Below are 18,143 nucleotides of genomic sequence, written 5' to 3'. Positions count from 1 at the left end.
CTTCGAGAATCCTGCCTTTGACACCCACCGATCTCCTCACTAATAGGCCACGCATGATAGTGGCTACCATGGAACATATGCATGACGAGTACTTATCGTCCGAAAGACCTGCATGGGATGAGAGGCCTGCGAAACGACAGCGAGCTTCAGCGCAACTAGCGCGTGAAGTCGGCTTGATGCGAAACCCCACGGACAGACTGACAGGTTTTGTCGGCAGTGCCAGTGGAATCTTCTTTATCAGATCAGTCTATGGTGCTGTCAACCGCTCTCGGCCAGTAAATCCTGACGTGGCTCAAACACCCATAAGTGACATAGTACCAGGCGAAGATGACCATCTACCGTTGGTAAAACCCAATTCATCTGAACGATTATGGAAAGAAGCCGAGATCATTCCCGATGCACCTGCTCCAATATCATTTCAAGAGATGGTTGCCTTCTCGGCGAGTTATTTTGCAAACTGGCACCCGTTTTACCCATTTCTGCACGCACCGACTGTCCTAGGGTATTTTGATGAATTCGCACGTGAAGGCATTCCAGGAGGCAATTCTCTTGGAGATCTTCGCATGGTGATACTTCGAGCAATCCATTCCACGTCTCTTGCAGATCATAGACAATCAAATGGATATGATCGTGCGCAGTATCCTGCCTGTCTCGTCTTCCTAACGTATGAGTCTGCTTTAGACAGTCTCCAGGCCGTATTATCACGCCCTACGACCACACTCGCATTACAAGCAGCTCTGAGTGTGCAAATATTCCTTGTATCCATGCTTCGTCTGAATGCTGCTTCCCGTGTGGGTGGACTTATCACACGTATGGCTGTGCAACTAGGCCTTCATCGCTGCCCAGCTCGCTTTTCGGCATTTTCTTCGGATGAAAAAGAGCTTCGACAACGCGTGTTCTGGTCAATCTATGCCATGGATCGCTTTCTCAGCCAATCCATGGGTCTCCCGCTGAGTCTTCATGATTACGACATCGATGTATGCTTTCCGCTCACGGAACATCACGTAGAAGCCCAGTCGGAACACCGTAGGTTCTACCGTCTCTAGATAAAATCTGCCCTAACCGCATGAAGAAAACCAGCTACGCCTACTTCATCTCCTAGCTCAGCAAGCCAGAATTCGCGGCGAGATTATAGAACTTCGCAACAAATCGGTACACTTTGTTCAGAACGACCCAACTCGAGCGACCGCGATCACTGCGAAACTTAGCCAATGGTGGAATGATGTAGAGGACTATATCGATCCAGATGAGCCTCACAGAGCTTCTCAGTATGCAACTATGGTCCTAATACTGCTTAAGCATGAATCACTCATTTCCTTCTATCGCCCTGCTTTAGCAGCGTCACATAAAGATGTAGAATACGACGTGGCACTCCAAAAATGTATTGGATCTGCCCGCAGTATCATTTCAAACCTTCACAGTGCTATGAAACCCGAATCTAGTCGAGCCGAAGCATTGTCACGCTCTCTGTCATTACTATGGCCTTCTTGTACCTGGGCGGTATGGATCAGCACGTTCATCCTCTTTTATGCGGCGAACGGAAAGCATATCGCTGAGGCTCTTGTTACACGGTATTATCTCTTGGAAACTTACTTTTGTTCTCCTGCTAATCTGTAAGCAAAGGCTGTCGGAGAAAAGCTTGCAAATACTTGAGCATCTTTCTCAGCGTGGAAGCGCATGGCCGGAGGCGAGCTCTGCCGCAATACGCGACTTACGCGCCCGCATGTCTTACCAAACAACTCAAGATGCTAGTGCGGTTTCTCTGAGCGATTACACAGGTGAAGATGGAGTCACTAGCATATCATGCAACGATTTTCCAACATCTTCGATTCAACACGACCCGATACATCCAGATAAAATCTCACGTGGAACAGTGGAAGATCAGGAACGCGCCGCCAACCCTGACTCTGAACTTCTGGCTGGGTCGGGAGGAGTGGAGCCTATTTTTGGCATTGATGACAGTTACTGGAATACGTACATGACAATGGAAGGGACTGGAGGTATGACATTCAGCAATCCAAACAGTTTAGATCCCTTTTCAGGCTTTGATATACCGTTTTGGTTCGACCAAGAGCAACATTGGGACTTTACGCAGTAACAAAGAATTGTTGAATGCGAAGAGCGAAATGAAAGAACAGCAATGTTATGTTCGGCACATGTGCCGGACTTTGTTTCTCCGGTACTTCCCCGCATTTGCGGGACTGGAGAACACCAGTGGCAAGCATTGCGACGAAACCTGTCCAAGCACATGAGACTGACCGGGAGTGGTGATTCTTAGTCCATAATTCACACTATATGAAGACTTGGATGAATCTGTGTCGTAGCATGAACCGCTTGGTGCTTGATTGTTAAGTTTCTATCCTAAAGAAAACAAAAGCGTGCAACCTTCATCATGTCTCCAAGCACAACTACGCGCACACACAGCATTGCCACAATAGGCGCCGATGGCATAGGTCCAGAGGTCGTCAACGCCGGTGTACAAGTCTTGAGGAAACTCGCACAGCTAGATGGATCATTCCAACTACAATTCAAAGATTACGATTGGAGTTCAGAAACATACAAAAAGACAGGAAAGTACATACCCGATGGGGGACTAGAAGAACTTAAGAAGCACAACGCGATTCTCTTCGGTGCCGTTGGCGCTCCAGGTACGTAGAGGACCCAAGAGTGCAAGCACCCAACTTGCTAATCGACTGCACAGACGTTCCAGATCACATCTCTCTATGGGGCCTCCGCCTCGCCATCTGCCAAACCTTCCAGCAATACGCCAACGTCCGACCCACCAAAATCTTCCGTGGCACTTCATCTCCCCTGCGAAAAGCAGAGCACGGCGATCTCGACTGGGTCATCGTACGCGAGAATTCTGAAGGAGAATATGCAGGTCAAGGAGGCCGATCGCATAAAGGTCAACCGTGGGAAATCGCCACCGAAGTCTCCATCTTTACGCGACATGGCGTAGAGCGTCTGCTACGTTTTGCGTTTGAGACGGCGCGGAAACGACCGAGGAAGTACATCACTGTTGTTACAAAAAGTAACGCACAGCGCAATGGGATGGTCATGTGGGATGAGGTTGCTGCGGAGGTTGCGAAAGAGTTTCCCGACGTCAAGTGCGATAAGATGCTTGTTGATGCTATGACGTGTAGGATGGTGCTTGATCCGAAGTCACTAGATACGATAGTAGCGACGAATTTGGTGAGTGGAAATATGTTACTTGAAGAATAGGTCGATTACTGACGCGTACAGCATGCGGATATCCTTTCAGACCTTGCAGCCGCCCTGGCTGGCTCGATTGGTATTGCACCGACCAGTAATCGTGAGTATCTTCTATCCTGTTCATCCCAACAGTGATACTAAGGGGAAATAGTTGATCCCACACGCCAGAACCCATCCATGTTCGAGCCAATCCACGGCTCAGCATTCGACATTACAGGCAAGGGTATCGCGAATCCAGTAGGCACGTTCTGGACTGCATCCGAGATGCTAGCATGGCTGGGCGAGGAGCAAGCGGCTCAGAAGCTTATGGAGAGTGTTGAGTCGGTTACCGAGCGAGGTGTTACGACTCGTGATCTCGGAGGCAGCTCCTCGACGAATGAGGTTACGGATGCGGTTTGCTTTCAGCTGGAGCGCATATATGGTGTCTCCTCGAAACAGTAAACGAGGCCTGGATTTCGTGTGGCTGGATGTGGGGCTGGGTCCGTTACCCGATCCGAAGTATGGTGGCTTTGGTAGTATAACCCTGTCTGTCAACAAGAAAGAAGTGAAATCGTGCCGTGATGCTATCTGTACTCGAAATAACCTTTGTGCTTATGCCTGGCAAGCATCTTCCGAATGATATATTTCCATGCTTATTCGCACGCACACACACCACTCAAGACACTCCCGCTCCTCGTATCCCCAAGCATCATACACCCGGTAAAGCGGCATGTCACTTAAGCGGACCCGTCGCCGGACACATGCATAGGACTATACCAATACAAGCCCGTCATGCACGTAGATCCATCGGCAACGTCTTACCGATAACTACCCACTTTTTTCTAGCATAGCTGCCGCATCACCTGCTTGTACTACCCCATAGTCGCTCGATAAGTGCAATTGTAATTGTTAGTTCCCCGCACCCGCACCCCCGCACGCTCTTTATCACCCCTGGTCTTGGGGCAACTGCCGCGTGAAGAGTGCCACCCCACATCATTCTGTAGCTACATATTCAGCTGGTGTAAGTATATTCCCGGATATCCCAATCGCTAAATGCCGTGGTTATAATCGAAATCCACGTACTACTGCATTCCACCAAACATTTTTCTTTCCTTTTCTCAGCAGCTTTTTTTCGTACACAAATTGAGCAACCATGCCGCTAGGTATACTGCAAGACTACAAACTCGAAAAGGTGCCGGGGACGGCGCCGCTGAGCGAGCTGGGGCGGCTCGATCTTGAGACTACGTCGGGGATTGATGTTTCCCTGCTCAAACATGACGCGACGGGGACGGTTGTACTTATTCCTCAGCCCTCGGATTCGCCAAATGATCCGTATAATTGGCCGCGATGGCAGAAGGAGATGGTGAGTTGAGTGATGAATACGGAAGATGTTATAGAGAAGCTAACGAGGGATAGTTTACGGTTGTCATTGCATACGGATGCGGTTGTGTAGGGGGTAAGAGATTGACCATTGATTCCGATGCTACGAGGCTGACTGGGGACTTTAGCTGTCGGACCGTTATTAACATCTGCTTTTGTACCTCTGGCGAAGCAATTTGACGTCCCGTTACAACGATTTACACTTGGTAATACGATATCCACCTAGCGTAAAAGCATTGCTCTGACTAGTGCTCGAACAGGTGCAAACGGATCCTGTATCGTAGCCATTGCCGCCGGCAGTCTTCTCTGCAATACTCTGGCCGTCAAGATAGGAAAGAGACCGATTTATCTTGTGACTACACTGGGATTGGCAGCTTCGAGTTTCTGGGTCGCGGGGTCTTCGAGCTTCGGTTCGTTCACTGCTGCGAGAGCTATTCAGGGGTTTTGCATGGGTAAGATGAGTTGACGTTTCTCTTGCTATATCGCGTGCTTACAATAGTAGCCCCTTTCGAAGCACTCATACCGTCCTCGGTTGGCGACCTGTGGCACGTACACGAGCGCGGGTTCAGAATGGCTATTTTCAATCTCGGGGTTCTGGGTGGAATCGTGAGTTGCCTGCAAAAAAAACCGAGAAAAGAACACACACTGACACTTTGCTCAGAACTTGGCTAGTCCCATAGGTATAAACAAATTCTCGAGCAACGCATTACAATACTAACCAAATCAGCCGGATCCATTATCCAATACGGCTCTTACCGCATCGCCATGTACGCAATGGGCGGCGCCTTCATCATCATGTTCCTTCTAGTCTTCTTTTTCATGCCCGAGACAGCATACCACCGCGATAACATCATAGACATCGACACCAGCGTCCACGCCCTCGATATCTCGGAGAAACACAAAAAGCAGCCCGTCGAACGCATCGAGGACAACGTACGCCACCCATCTCCCTCATTGGAACCCCGCGATTCGTACAAGAAAACGCTTCAGTTTTGGTCTGGCTACAAGGACGATGTATCCTTCTGGCGCACGCTGATTCGCCCTTTTGTCATGATTGCCAGTCCCGTAGTCATGTGGGCAACGTTGTTGTTTACAATCTGTATATCCTGGCTCGTCCTCATTTCCATAACGCTATCCCAGATCTTCTCAGCACCACCATATAACTTCTCAGTCAGTGCAGTCGGCGCAACAAACATGTCTTCATTCGTGGCGTCGGTCCTAGCCACCCTGATAGCGGGCCCCATCATCGACGGCGTGGCAAAACTCATGTCTAAGCATAACAATGGTATTTTCGGTATGTATTCTGCTACTGCAAATAGGATTATATGGCGGCTAATCAGTTGATAGAACCCGAGTTCAGACTTCCAGTCATGGTAACATACCTCGCCTTCACCGCCGTCGGCTTCTTCGGTTGGGGCGAAGCGCTCTACAAAGCAGACCCATGGCCCATCCCCGTCATTGTCTGCATGGGCCTCATTAATCTCGGCGTGCAACTCGGTACTACCGCCGTAGTAACCTACGTATCGGACTGTCACCGCGAGGAGTCTGCCGAAGCCTTCGCCATCATGAACTTTATCAAGAATCTTTTCGCATTTGGGCTGACTTTCTACGCCAACGATTGGATCGCTACGCAGGGGGTAAGAGATACGTTTTATGTGATTGGAGGTACGACGGTTGCAGTGACGCTGTTTACGATTCCAATGTATATTTATGGGAAGAGGGCGAGGAGTTGGGTCAAGAGGGTTGGGGTGCTGGATAGTGTTCTTAAAGCGAGATGAAATTAACGTAACGAAGAGGTGATGGTTGCTGGCGGATAGAGAAGATTGGTGTAATCACCTTCATGAGGAACAGCGCTTAATAACGATTAGTGGTAATGCCGTATGGACAAATGAATGATGACATGTTATGCAAAGTCTACACTATATAATAGCCCCCGTACTCTGCCATTGCATTTGTACAACTCGGCTTTTGAGCTTTATACATGAAAACAGATTTAGCGCTGGCAGCTATCATACAACTACGTCTCTCATTCCAAAGAGACGGGGAGATCAGGATGACCCGGAGCATCTGGCCCTTTGTTCAGCTTCTCGAGACCCAAGTTGATAGCCGCAGCAATATCCAAATTATTCTTCTCCAAGAACAAAAAGTGCGCATTTCCCTTGATACCAAAATCGGCAAGCTTGATCCACTGGAAATTCGTGAGACCCATCTGCTCAAAGTACGCCACAAAGCAGTAGTCGTACGTGATATGCTGGCTGGCCTCGCCCGTAATCATAATATACGGCACTTTGCCGACCTGAGTGAGCTTGTGAATAATACCGATTTGAAGCATACAAGAGCGCTCGGCGGGGGTGTCTAGTCCAATCTCAGCGGTGGTAATGGCCGAGCAGTTTGTTACGGGAGGATCGTATTGCAGCGGTGTGTTTGTGAGACCGCAAGGTCGAGAAGCGGTACGGCCGCCACCGACACCAGTCGAGCCTCCGACGAATGAAGTAAATGGTATGTTTCCAGGCTCGATGTTGATGTTGGCACGGAGGAGATCGGGGCATGCGTCTGACCAGATGGCGGTGTAAGTGCAACCGGCAGAGTGGCAGACTGTGTATGACTGGCCGATCATGCTGAGAAGCTGGCATCCAGACATGCGCATGGTGTTTTCCACGTTCACGCTGGATGAAGAGAGGGGAACGTTGGCGGCAGTGAAGGCGTCAAAGACTGGGTCTCCACGAGTTCCGTTGCCGGGCCATTGGGTATGTAAGCTTGCTTGGGGGTATTGTGCAAAGTTCCCGACAGCTGTGAAACCCTCTTCATTGATGACGTCTGTGGAAGCAAGGCGTAGAGGGTATTTTGAGAGAAGTTGCTGGCCACTTCGGCCGTTTGCAGCGATATCAACAATGTAGACTTGGTAACCTTGGTCAAGGTAGTAAGAGGCCCATCCTTTGCGATTGTCTGGCGTATTCAACCACTCTGCACCTGTGTTGATACCCGCGGAGACGAAGACCATCGGGTAAGGCTTTTTGACCTTTGTGGCAGGCGTCAGCTTCTCGACGTAGAGTTGGTCGCTCCACATCTGCTGGCCCGGGATGCCAGAGTCGACATAGCCACCACCGATATAGAAAAAGTCTCTCTGATATGCAGATTCTTGGCTGTTGCATTTTGGGCTGATGGCGTTCACACCGGCGCAGTCGCTTGCTGGTGGACCAGGTTTCGGAGGAGTGGGGATTGTGGTGTTCATGCCATCGTGTGCTGAAGTCGGTAAAGGCAGTGCCCCCAACAGTAGGCCCGATAAAATGGTACGTGAGTACATGGCCAGGTGAAGATGAAGATTACTGCAACGAATGGATCACTAGAAGCAGCAACGGGGCGAGGCCGGCTACTAATAGAATGGCTGAAGAAAGGCGGGTAGGAAAGGCCTAAACTCAAAATTTTCCATTTTCGCATCCTTTGCATATCCTTCTATACCTACATGATTCTGGAAGGAGCTTGCAGGGCTAGTTCGGCAACCTGCATCCGCTTCCATCTCGAAAGATGCGCGCCCATTCCAACGTGCTGTACCATTGGCCCTTGCCACGCGGGTGAGGTGTAAAATTGGCCCAAAAGTAGGTATGCGACTTTTTGGTAGAAACACCCTGCATTTGCGTCTATATGCTCCTAAGAGAAGCGGACATTAGTTACCAGAAACGGCATAGTGGAGTGGTTCTTTGCTGGCTGCCTGATCTGTCGTTACCTGGGGTAACCCGATATTCCTGCAGACCCAACGGTCTACAATCTGCAGTGTCTGCACGTACATGGACACCGAGTTCGTCTCGCAGAATAATGGCTCTGTTTCATAGCACAGCACATTGAGGCCACTCTAGCGTATAGAAGTTGGGTGTACACAGTAGGAGTGAGGAATGCTTCAGAATATGATTGACAAAGCGTGTATAGGTGTATTTTAGTGGTACCGAGTAAGACATCCTAACTGAGAATCCGGACCATCCTATGTGATGTTCGAGAAATAGATATACTTAGCGACCGAGGTTTCTATTCTACATGAACATCAGCCAGGCAATAAAGCTCCAAGTCACATGAATTCGAAGCTGGTTAAAAGTGACAAAACAGCTTCGGCGCACAGGCCACCAACATCGTCCTATTCTGTCTCTTGAAGAACAAGCTCCTTCGTATACTGCCACATGAACCTGGACAGGTATTTCCTCGCTTCCAGTACCTTTCACATCGAATAAATACGGGTGCATGTTTACAGAACAGGAGGAAACCATCTCTTCGACTTCACATCTTGCATGGAACTTCAAGACACCGCACCGCTCGCACTCGCTCCTCATGGATCACGCTAGTGAATATTTCGATAAGATACTAGCCCACCTCCTGTTATAAATCCAGCCAACCAAAGCCTACAACTTACTTAACTTGTAGATCTTATCTTGGCTAAATGCCTCAACTCGAACTCAAGAATAGCGCAGTCCAGCCTGCTCTACACGCCCCTTTTTAAGTGACAAGAATTTCAAGTACAGTCTTAGTTGACATCAGGGCTCTCTTAGATTCCTCGCTCATATAACGTCAGCACTGATGTAACTGCAACTACACTTGATTTACGGGCTGACAGATATGTGGTGAAGCTTGGTATTTCGGACAAAGGTCTTTATAGAGACTAGGACATCTACGTAATTAGTTTGATATACCTCTCCAAGCTTAACCCCAAATTTACAACAAACTGCCATTGGCTGTTACCACGGAAGAAACGAGACCATATGTTTAAAACTGCAAGGCCAAGCACAGCTGGGTCGATAGGAGTTCGTAGAAGGCCATCACTGTTCTCGGTATCCTCAAAGTCAATCACCGTATACGCCTCATTGGTGATACAGCGCACCCAATGCAAGATACGGTACTCTGATCGAGACAACATATCTTCACGAAAGGGCCTGGGAATGGAGAAGAGCCATTTCCCCAGGAAGATGGCGCATTCAAAGCTTGATATGGCGTGCTGAACACTCCAGAAGAAAGCTTGGCTTCTAGCAACTCGATCGATTCCAAGCCTCACCGGGATACTGAGTGCATGAGTGGAATACAATAGTGCTGACAAGAGCATGTCGTTGCGCTCTATATCTGGAACGCGCATGAGGCCGGCTGCGATAACGTCTGCATCGCGGGATTCCAGATGCCGATGCGGTCCAATATTCAATGAGAGGCGTACATAAGCCACCACAAGAAGTGCGCTTGACGTAAATGGGATAGGCCTTGACAAGTCAGCACATAGATGGAAGTATTTACACGTATTTTCTACTCACCCGCTTTCATTATTTGGGTCGAGCATGGATTCTGGAGTTTGTTGCCAAAGTGAAGTCCATCCACGAAGAGCGCGTCCAATTACATGCATCTCAGCCACCGAGATGGTTGCAGGAGAATTTGCAGGAAACGAAAGCTCGCGCACCACATGAATCCGTTGTAGTAGTGCATGCAAAAGGATGTAATTACCAATAGGACTAGGAATGGGATGTACTTGCTCTGGGAAACTATTAGCATCACACTGAAAGCTAGGATCATTGACCGTAGTAGTGACTCACCTTCGTTTGTTGAGCTTTGAAGGAGTATGGACAGGGCTTGCTGGAATAGCATTTGCTCTTCCTTGGTATCACGTTGTAGGGCCACCCACTGTGCAGCGCTGCTAGCCTGCCACTCCTGTGTACCGCAAGGAAGCCGTAAATGTAGCTCACTACTCCAGAGCAATGGATTGATGTTGTACGCGATGCTATGTACGTTGATGTAGCAGAATGCTACAAGCTTCGTACGTCTGGCGGACTCATTCTGCACCCAATTGTCCCACATGGCCGACCTGGAAGAAGTGCCACCGAGACACGTTTCGCGTTCCTGAAGGCCAATGTCCCGAAGCGCCTGGACTAGCAATCCCCTTAATGCAAAAGCTTGCTGCAGTAGTCCCGTCCTTTCCCATGTGGCGAATCCCACTAAGATGAGTAATGTTTTTGCCATATCAAGAGGTGACCATGGACCTGTCCGTCTGCTTGTAGGGGGAACGTCCGACATGATATCATTGCTAGAACTGACCAAAGCCATCGTCTGCGGGCTGAAGTGCGCCTTTTCCAGGCGTAGACGCTCAAAAACAATGGCTTTGCCGGTTTGGAACAAACGTTCCGAACTCTTTCGCTCAAAGCAATACTGTGCTCCAGCGGCGCACATGGCTAGGGTCAGCTCCAGGGGCGATGTCGACGGGCTGTAAGTTGGCCCATGTATGAAGGGGAAATGCGAGTGGAAGCCGCCGAAAAAGGCGGTAATGTAGCGTGTAAGAGTATGTCGAGATGGGATTTCAAAATTTGATATAGGAGGAGGAAAGGCTCCGAGAAGTGATACCAAAAAGTTGCGATGATCATCAGTGACAGTATAAGTTCCGCTTCTAGTCCTTTCATTGCCGGGGTCTCGAATGGTTGGTTAACACGGCTGTGTTTTAGTGCTGCAAGAGAAGACTTACTATCTTCTGTATGTGGTCTCAGGTGTACTTGATCGTCAGCTGGCGCCGATGGCAGCCATGTGCTAAAAGGGGTACCGATATCCTCAGGACCCGGTGATTGAGATGTTTGAGGCTCGCGAGAAGCCCTTGTTGGTTCGGGCTGATGCTCGCTAATTCGCATCCAGTCATAATCATACTCAGGCGTCCACTGTGCCGACAAGCCAACGCCATCAATGAAATTGACAAAGTCGCGAAAGTCATCGAGCCCTTCATCACGATACGGGGGCGGTGGAGGCAGGTCTAAAATGTTACTCAGCATGCTACTTGCGCACCGAGCCATGCTGACGTTGGACAAGAGTAGGACTTACCCTGGGGAATCAACTGGGACGGGGCGTTCTGATAGACGCGGGTAGAGGCATGTAAATCGACATGATTTGAGTGGGGCTGGACGACGAGACGGGAGTTGGCAGGCGCCGTAGCAGGAACAGTCGACGCGTTAGACGCGATTGTGTGCACATGGGATGGTTCTTGGTGCTGAGGCGCGGCTACATGAATTGCTGTCGTCGTCGTCGTCTCTGTCGAGCATGTTGACGTGGCAGCATCAGGGCTGTTGGCATGGTGCGTAATGCGCCAATGCCTGGTAAGCAGGTCCCGTCGCGTGAAGGCTGCGCCGCATCGACAGGCATAGGGCTTCTCTCTGGTATCTAGGTCATTCCATCAGCTACTGTAGGCTTGCTTCAACAAAGCAGCGCTCAATTGGAGGCACCGACGCGTTCGGAGATGGCGGGTCAGGTGTTCTGCTCGCTTGAAGCTTCTCGAGCAATGGCTACAAGTGTGGGTGAGTTTATGCATGTGGCGGCAAGTGTTGGAGAGAAATTGGAGCGACGTGGGTCTTATGCTAAGTCCCGCCCGAAGTGTCCCTTTCTTTAGCGCCTTGGCCGATGCTGGCGTGCGGGGTACCTCAGCGTCTACTCCAAGCCCCTGGAACGCTGGCGGTCACGCCGAGATAACGATGTGTCGATCAACTTGAACGGCACATGTATAGTAGCACGATACAGCAGTCTGGAGTGTAAGCACATTCTCTCCGCACCAACATGTCATCGCTTGTGAGATCGCTCCCTGGTGTCGCCGTCGTTACGGGCGCGGGAGGGACTGGTACGTTGGCGGTCGTTGTGTGAAACACGTGACATGGACATTGCATACTCATCTCATACTATCAATGTAGGGATCGGCGCCGCTGTCGCTCAGGGCTTTGTACGCTCTGGCTGCTCTCGAATCGCCATTACCGACATCAATCCAGACACGCTGCGATACACAAAGGATGCCATACTGCGCATCAATCCCTCTGCGAGTGTCCTCGATCAAGCAGGCGACATAGCCGACGAGAAATTCATAGATGCTTTCATGGACAAAGTGGCCGCTCACTTCACAAGGCTGGACTACGCTGTCAACTGTGCTGGGATCCTAGGGGGTGACACTGTCAAAGCAGTCGACATGCCCACCGACTTCTTCGACCGCTTGAATGCTGTCAACTACAGGGGCACATGGCTCAGCTGCCGCGCTCAATTGAGGAACATGCTCAAGCAAGAGCCTCTCGCAGAACATCCCAAGCAGAGAGGTGCCGTTGTCAACATCGCGAGTCAACTTGGTGTGGTCGCTAGGCCTGGTGCTGGTCAGTCCTCCCAAAATAGGGCCGACTCTAGAGACAACCAATTGCTAATAGAAACACGTAGCCGCCTATTGCGCTTCAAAATCTGCCGTTATCAACATGACCCGTGCTAATGCCATCGACTACTCCGATAACGGAATACGCGTCAACTGTGTCTGTCCAGGCGTTATCGATACACCCATGACCACCACTTCGCCAGCCATGGTCGAGGCACTGAAGCCAGCCATTGACATTGCGCCCATGAAACGAATGGGCCAGCCTGAAGAAGTCGCTGATGCAGTTCTTTTCTTGTGTTCTTCCCAGTCGTCGTTCATTCAGGGCCATGCGCTCGTTGTCGATGGTGGTTACACAATCAATTAGTCTAGCTACGTACGACATCAAGGTCGAAATAAGTTTCAACAAGAACAGAGCTTTTTTGCTTCTCAGCAAAACTGAAAGGATATCGCCCAACTGATCCATGATGCATCATGGTGCTTCAAAGTTTTGTTGCTAGCTTCGATTCCTGCTCCATTCTGTTACCGATTTTCTTCCAATCATTTGCTGATTCCCAAGCGAAAGCGGCGTCCAGCACCTTTTGCTCCTGCCACAAGCCGCCTACCAGTTGCATGCCAACTGGCAGTATGACCTGTGTGTCTGCATTCGAAGGTGCAAACCCCACAGGAAGTGACATGGCTGGGTGACCAGTCACATCAAAAATCGCCGTGTTAATCGTTATACCCATGCTTGGTTTGAGCGCATCCATGGGCCGATCTCCACGCTTCCAGTCTGCATTAGGCGGTGCCACAAAAGGCGTTGTGGGCATGACGATAATGTCGTACTTCTGGAAGAGTTCTTCGTATGAGTCACGCAGTTGTTGTGCAATGTTCATCGTTTTCGCGTAGAGACCGGGATAGCTGTGCATGAGTGAGAGGCCGTTGATCATCGTATTCTTGGTCGAGGGAAAGAGTTTCTGGAACGATTCGTCTGTCCATGGTTGACGTGCTGCTTCATAGGCTGTTGAGAATAGACCTCTTCGCCCGTGTGCATAGCCTAGCATACCAAGAGTACCAGCAATGCGTTGTTGAATAGTCCAGATGGCTGGCCCCTCGAGATGGAGAGGCAACGACACCTCTTCGACAGTGGCACCAAGACGCTTGAAAGATTCAACCGCGTTCTGAACAGTGTTACGCACTTCCTGGTCGACTATCCTATGCTCGAATCCTTCTTTGAGAATGCCTATCTTGAATCCAGCGACAGAGTTTTGAAGTCGTTGTGCGTAGTGTGTTGACCCATGTGTTGGTGCACCGAGAGTGCGATCGTCATAGTCGTCTCTTCCACTGATGGCCTCTAAGCATAGAGCTACATCTTTGACAGTTCTCGCAATAGGCCCAGCGTGGTCACTGACTGGGTCGCCACTCGATACGCCTGTGTATGGGACTAGCCCGTGAGTAGGTTTTAGTCCTACACCTATCATGATACATTAGTCAAGTGCCATATCAGGGGACGCTGTATAACAAGCGTAATATACTTACAGCCGCAGAACGATGATGGCACACGGATACTGCCTCCTTGATCAGCACCGATTGCAATGTCGACAAGTCCACCGCCGACTACAGCACAGCCCCCTGACGTGCTTCCGCCAGCTGAGAAGCCTTCTGCATATGGGTTGTCTACATGTCCTTGTGCCGAAGTAAATGAAGAAGTTGAGTTGCAGAAGTTCTCGCATATTGTTGTTCCCACAATATCAGCACCAGCGTCTAATGTTCGTCGGACTACTGTGGCATCAGAGTCGGAAGTCCATGGCGGAATAGCGTCTGTTCCAAAGAATTGTGGAACACCAGCAACTGCAATATTGTCTTTGAGACAGACAGTCTTGCCTCGAAGTAGAGTCGCTTCCGGATTGCCGCGGATGAGGAATTTGTGAGCCCAGGCGTTGCCATAATCTTGCTCATCTTTTGATGGCCGATGGAGTTGTTCTCGTGGGTACTTGTTGAAGTCTGCACGTGCTGCATAGTCTGGCAAGTCCAGTACATGTTGAGCTACATCATGTACGGCAGCCAGGAGTTGTTGGTAATCGCGTGACTCGTTGGGTAATATTCCATTGGTGACGCCGATGCTGCTCAATACCGACTCTGCCTCACCCTCGGCCACAAGGTTTTCACTATACACGTGTCAGCATACCATCAATTTCACGATTCAATAATCAGAACGAAACAAACCTGACTGGTGAGTCAAAGAAGACTGACATGTTGAACAGATGACGTATGATTGTACAAAGGAAAACGATTCAAAAGGTTGGTGTCGCAGTTGAAAAGTCGTTGAGTTGCTCGATGTATAAAGCATCCAACTCTCTATTATAAGTAGGAATGTTTTACGTACAATGCAGCCAATCGCGTTGAATTTGAAGATGTGGAGGGTCGATGATTTTTTTCGAAGGATGCTGATGTGATAGTCTCTCCAACAGACCCCAACTCGCGCACGCACGCTAAAGTGGGTACCGACACTAGTCCATCTAGTATGAGCTTGTAACACAGATGATTCAACATCCCAAATAGATGACTAACTTACCGCTCATCAATCTACGTAAGTTGATTTCCGACACTCTGGATACATGTCCTTTTTCCTGTCTGCTCCGAGCTTCTTTAGACTACAACGGCTGCATGCCCTTAACCAAAAGCGATTCTTTCATCCGTTTATAGAGCTGTGATCGGCTTAGAGCATGACCATCTCTAGCTCGAATATCTACATAGCTCAAGCACAAGGTAAGGTTTTGCCACAAGGTTGCCCATAACCATCGTATGACGTCCAGGCTGTCAGCAATCACGGGTAGCTTGAAGTGGAGGGGTCAACGGAATTCCACCTCGGCACTTGTCAGATGCCACATCTTCTACAGAAGAGACAGTGGCAGGCACCCAGAAAAAGCGGTACCGCATTCAATACCAGCAATAACCCTCTACTCTCAATATGGTCATTGGACCGGCTAGACTCTAGGGTGTATGTGTGTTGTCAGCGACCTGCGCATCGTCTATCAATATTCGCTCCGTCGAAAGAGTACCAATCAGTCTTTTCCAACGGTATATAATTCTACCTACAGACCTTGAGTGTCTGCAGTTAGTTATTTAATATTTCCGACTGACTCGTGTACCGGTAACATGTAGGAATAATTCTGGTGCAACTTGCTCAAAGCGCCTGAAGACCCTAAAGCAGGAGCTAGTAACCACATGCAAACACATTACGTATGATATCATTCCCTCCACAGTGAGTCGCAATACACCGACAAGGCTGATTTGCTTCTTCACACTGCTTCCAGAAGCTATGCTCCTCATTTTCGGAATGATGTCACCGAACTTGGGCGATGCTCTCAAACATCCCCCTGTACGTTGATCGGCTCCGCACATGCACGAAAGATCATGGGGCGCCATCGTGGCATTTTACAGTACAACACGCCTCGTACCAAGAGCCCTGTGGGGGTGTGTACACCGCCGCCACTTGGGCCGAATGCATTCCCTCTGGGTCAACCGGATATAACTGGAGGTTGGAGGTTGGAGGTTGGGGTTACTGCGATAAGATAAGCGAGGGTACACATGGTGGTACGCAGGGACGAGCGCTGTAACAGGGCTCCGATTCCCGTGACCAAGCGGACTAGTCGCTATCGGCTGCCGTGCCCCTCCATCTGCTCGTTACCCCGCGATAGTTCTCAGGGCTCAGTATCAAGGTAATAAGCAGATCAACTTCCGGCCCAGCCGGTCAACCTGTTAATTCGCATTGAACCTCAGTTGATAACACTTCCTGCGGAACCGATCAGAGCTACCTTACTCAAGAGATACCCCCACCTTCCACGTCATCCAGGAACAATGGGCAAGAAGCGTGTCCTCATCTCGTATGGGATAGATGTCGATGCTGTCTGTGGTTGGCTGGGGTCCTATGGCGGACAGGACAGCACCAGCGACATCAGTCGTGGGCTCTTTGCGGGAACCGTTGGCACCCAGCGTCTACTGAAGTTGTTCAAGAAGTACGACATCAAGACTACATGGTTCATTCCGGGGCACAGTTTAGAGACGTTCCCTGAGGATATGGCGGCTGTGCGCGATGCTGGCCACGAAATTGGCCTTCATGGATACAGCCATGAGAACCCTGTTGACATGAGCCTTGAGCAGCAAAGGGACGTTCTTGACAAGACATATCGCATGCTGACCGAGTTTGCTGGAAAGCCTCCTCGAGGCAGCGTAGCCCCATGGTATGATTCTTTTTGACATGATACGCCTGTATACCATGCTAATGGTTGTCAAAGGTGGGAGACAAGCCGTGAAGGTGCCGAGCTGCTGCTCTCATATGGCATTGAGTATGACCATAGCATGAGCCACCATGATTGCCAACCCTACTATCTAAGAACTGGCGACTCATGGACCAAGATTGACTACAAGAAGAAAGCCCAGGATTGGATGAAGCCATTAGTTGCAGGCCAAGACACTGGCCTCGTAGAAATTCCTGCCAATTGGTACCTTGATGTAAGAGCAATATGACCTGCTTGATCTTTACATTGACTAACATGCAACGTCTAGGACTTGCCACCGCACATGTTCATCAAGGGCTCTCCAAACAGCCACGGTTTTGTCAATGCACGTGACACTGAAGATCTCTGGAGGGACCACTTTGACTACTTCTATCGAGAGTATGATGAGTTCATCTTTGTAAGTCTTCGCCAGACCGTATACTGCTATCCCGTAGCCGTAGCTAACATGACATGAATAGCCTTTGACAATTCATCCTGATGTATCTGGGCGACCACACCTACTTCTCATGCACGAAAGATTGATTGAACACTTCAAGAAGCATGAAGGCGTCGAGTTTGTAACTATGGAGCAGATGGCCGACGAGTTCAAGAAGAAGAACGCGCCAGCTGAAGGTGCCCTACTTCCAGCTCCCGTAGGAGCTAAACTGAAGGAATAGGCAAAGGACACGGCCGAGTTGAGAGCCGTCTTGTTATCATATTGGATTGTATCGCGTCGTTAGTCTGGTTTAATCATCATGGTTCGATGCAGAATAATCATTCAGATATCTTGACTCAATGCCCCTACATCGTTGTTCGCTTGTTACATAATACGCCGTTCGTAATAGCGAGTCACCAACCATGTTCAATAGAGCCATTTCCATAGGCGGTAGTCACCCTCCGGGCGCGCAACAACAACCCACGACAACAAAACTTAGCATCAATTTAGCAATCTTACACAATGTACCATCCTACCCGTCAATCATCTCCAACGAACTAAATCCCCAGGATATTCCTTGTATCCATCGAATTGGAGTAATGGGTAAGTCGTGTGTAAGTAGGAGTAGGGCAAAATCCTCACTCCATCGCAGACTAGCGGGTCGAAAGTCCTTTGATCCCGGGTTTCCTTTTTGCAGGGTTGTGACACGTCAACGTTTTGGAGTAGCTTGTTCCGTGCCGCCCCGCTGCGCAATCCT

The 18,143-nt window shown here is 49.7% G+C and overlaps 7 protein-coding genes across 7 annotated transcripts; 5 read left to right on the top strand and 2 right to left on the bottom strand.

The window, feature by feature from the left end:
- Positions 1-53: 53 nt before the first annotated feature.
- On the top strand, positions 54-2,098 carry COCSADRAFT_80876 (uncharacterized protein; the record flags this gene model as incomplete). Its single annotated transcript, XM_007697562.1, has 3 exons — positions 54-1,026; positions 1,073-1,571; positions 1,624-2,098. 3 exons carry the CDS (start codon positions 54-56, stop codon positions 2,096-2,098), a joined length of 1,947 nt encoding a protein of 648 aa, XP_007695752.1.
- Positions 2,099-2,258: 160 nt separating this feature from the next.
- On the top strand, positions 2,259-3,753 carry COCSADRAFT_33001 (uncharacterized protein). Its single transcript, XM_007697242.1, has 4 exons — positions 2,259-2,648; positions 2,702-3,192; positions 3,244-3,313; positions 3,365-3,753. The coding sequence occupies exons 1-4, from the start codon at positions 2,393-2,395 to the stop codon at positions 3,652-3,654; spliced, it is 1,107 nt and encodes a 368-aa protein (XP_007695432.1). The 5' UTR covers positions 2,259-2,392; the 3' UTR covers positions 3,655-3,753.
- A 492-nt stretch (positions 3,754-4,245) lies between these two features.
- On the top strand, positions 4,246-6,842 carry COCSADRAFT_32999 (uncharacterized protein). The gene is made up of 8 exons (XM_007697241.1): positions 4,246-4,555; positions 4,609-4,648; positions 4,701-4,778; positions 4,833-5,024; positions 5,075-5,178; positions 5,234-5,252; positions 5,300-5,866; positions 5,920-6,842. Exons 1-8 carry the CDS (start codon positions 4,346-4,348, stop codon positions 6,348-6,350), a joined length of 1,641 nt encoding a protein of 546 aa, XP_007695431.1. The 5' UTR covers positions 4,246-4,345; the 3' UTR covers positions 6,351-6,842.
- A 2,384-nt stretch (positions 6,843-9,226) lies between these two features.
- COCSADRAFT_79517 (uncharacterized protein) lies at positions 9,227-11,348 on the bottom strand (the record flags this gene model as incomplete). Its single annotated transcript, XM_007697561.1, has 4 exons — positions 9,227-9,803; positions 9,855-10,071; positions 10,131-10,997; positions 11,051-11,348. The coding sequence occupies 4 exons, from the start codon at positions 11,346-11,348 to the stop codon at positions 9,227-9,229; spliced, it is 1,959 nt and encodes a 652-aa protein (XP_007695751.1).
- A 775-nt stretch (positions 11,349-12,123) lies between these two features.
- Positions 12,124-13,058, top strand: COCSADRAFT_167299 (uncharacterized protein; the record flags this gene model as incomplete). Its single annotated transcript, XM_007697560.1, has 3 exons — positions 12,124-12,184; positions 12,255-12,701; positions 12,763-13,058. 3 exons carry the CDS (start codon positions 12,124-12,126, stop codon positions 13,056-13,058), a joined length of 804 nt encoding a protein of 267 aa, XP_007695750.1.
- A 115-nt stretch (positions 13,059-13,173) lies between these two features.
- Positions 13,174-14,925, bottom strand: COCSADRAFT_156497 (uncharacterized protein; the record flags this gene model as incomplete). The annotated part of the gene is made up of 3 exons (XM_007697559.1): positions 13,174-14,144; positions 14,210-14,838; positions 14,897-14,925. 3 exons carry the CDS (start codon positions 14,923-14,925, stop codon positions 13,174-13,176), a joined length of 1,629 nt encoding a protein of 542 aa, XP_007695749.1.
- A 1,423-nt stretch (positions 14,926-16,348) lies between these two features.
- COCSADRAFT_32995 (uncharacterized protein) lies at positions 16,349-17,898 on the top strand. The gene is made up of 4 exons (XM_007697240.1): positions 16,349-16,914; positions 16,969-17,185; positions 17,240-17,368; positions 17,430-17,898. The coding sequence occupies exons 1-4, from the start codon at positions 16,532-16,534 to the stop codon at positions 17,625-17,627; spliced, it is 927 nt and encodes a 308-aa protein (XP_007695430.1). The 5' UTR covers positions 16,349-16,531; the 3' UTR covers positions 17,628-17,898.
- Positions 17,899-18,143: the final 245 nt, after the last annotated feature.

Source organism: Bipolaris sorokiniana, assembly GCF_000338995.1.
Source record: "Bipolaris sorokiniana ND90Pr unplaced genomic scaffold COCSAscaffold_2, whole genome shotgun sequence".
NCBI classification, from domain to species: Eukaryota; Fungi; Ascomycota; class Dothideomycetes; order Pleosporales; family Pleosporaceae; genus Bipolaris; species Bipolaris sorokiniana.
This window is presented reverse-complemented; position numbering and strand designations above follow the sequence as displayed.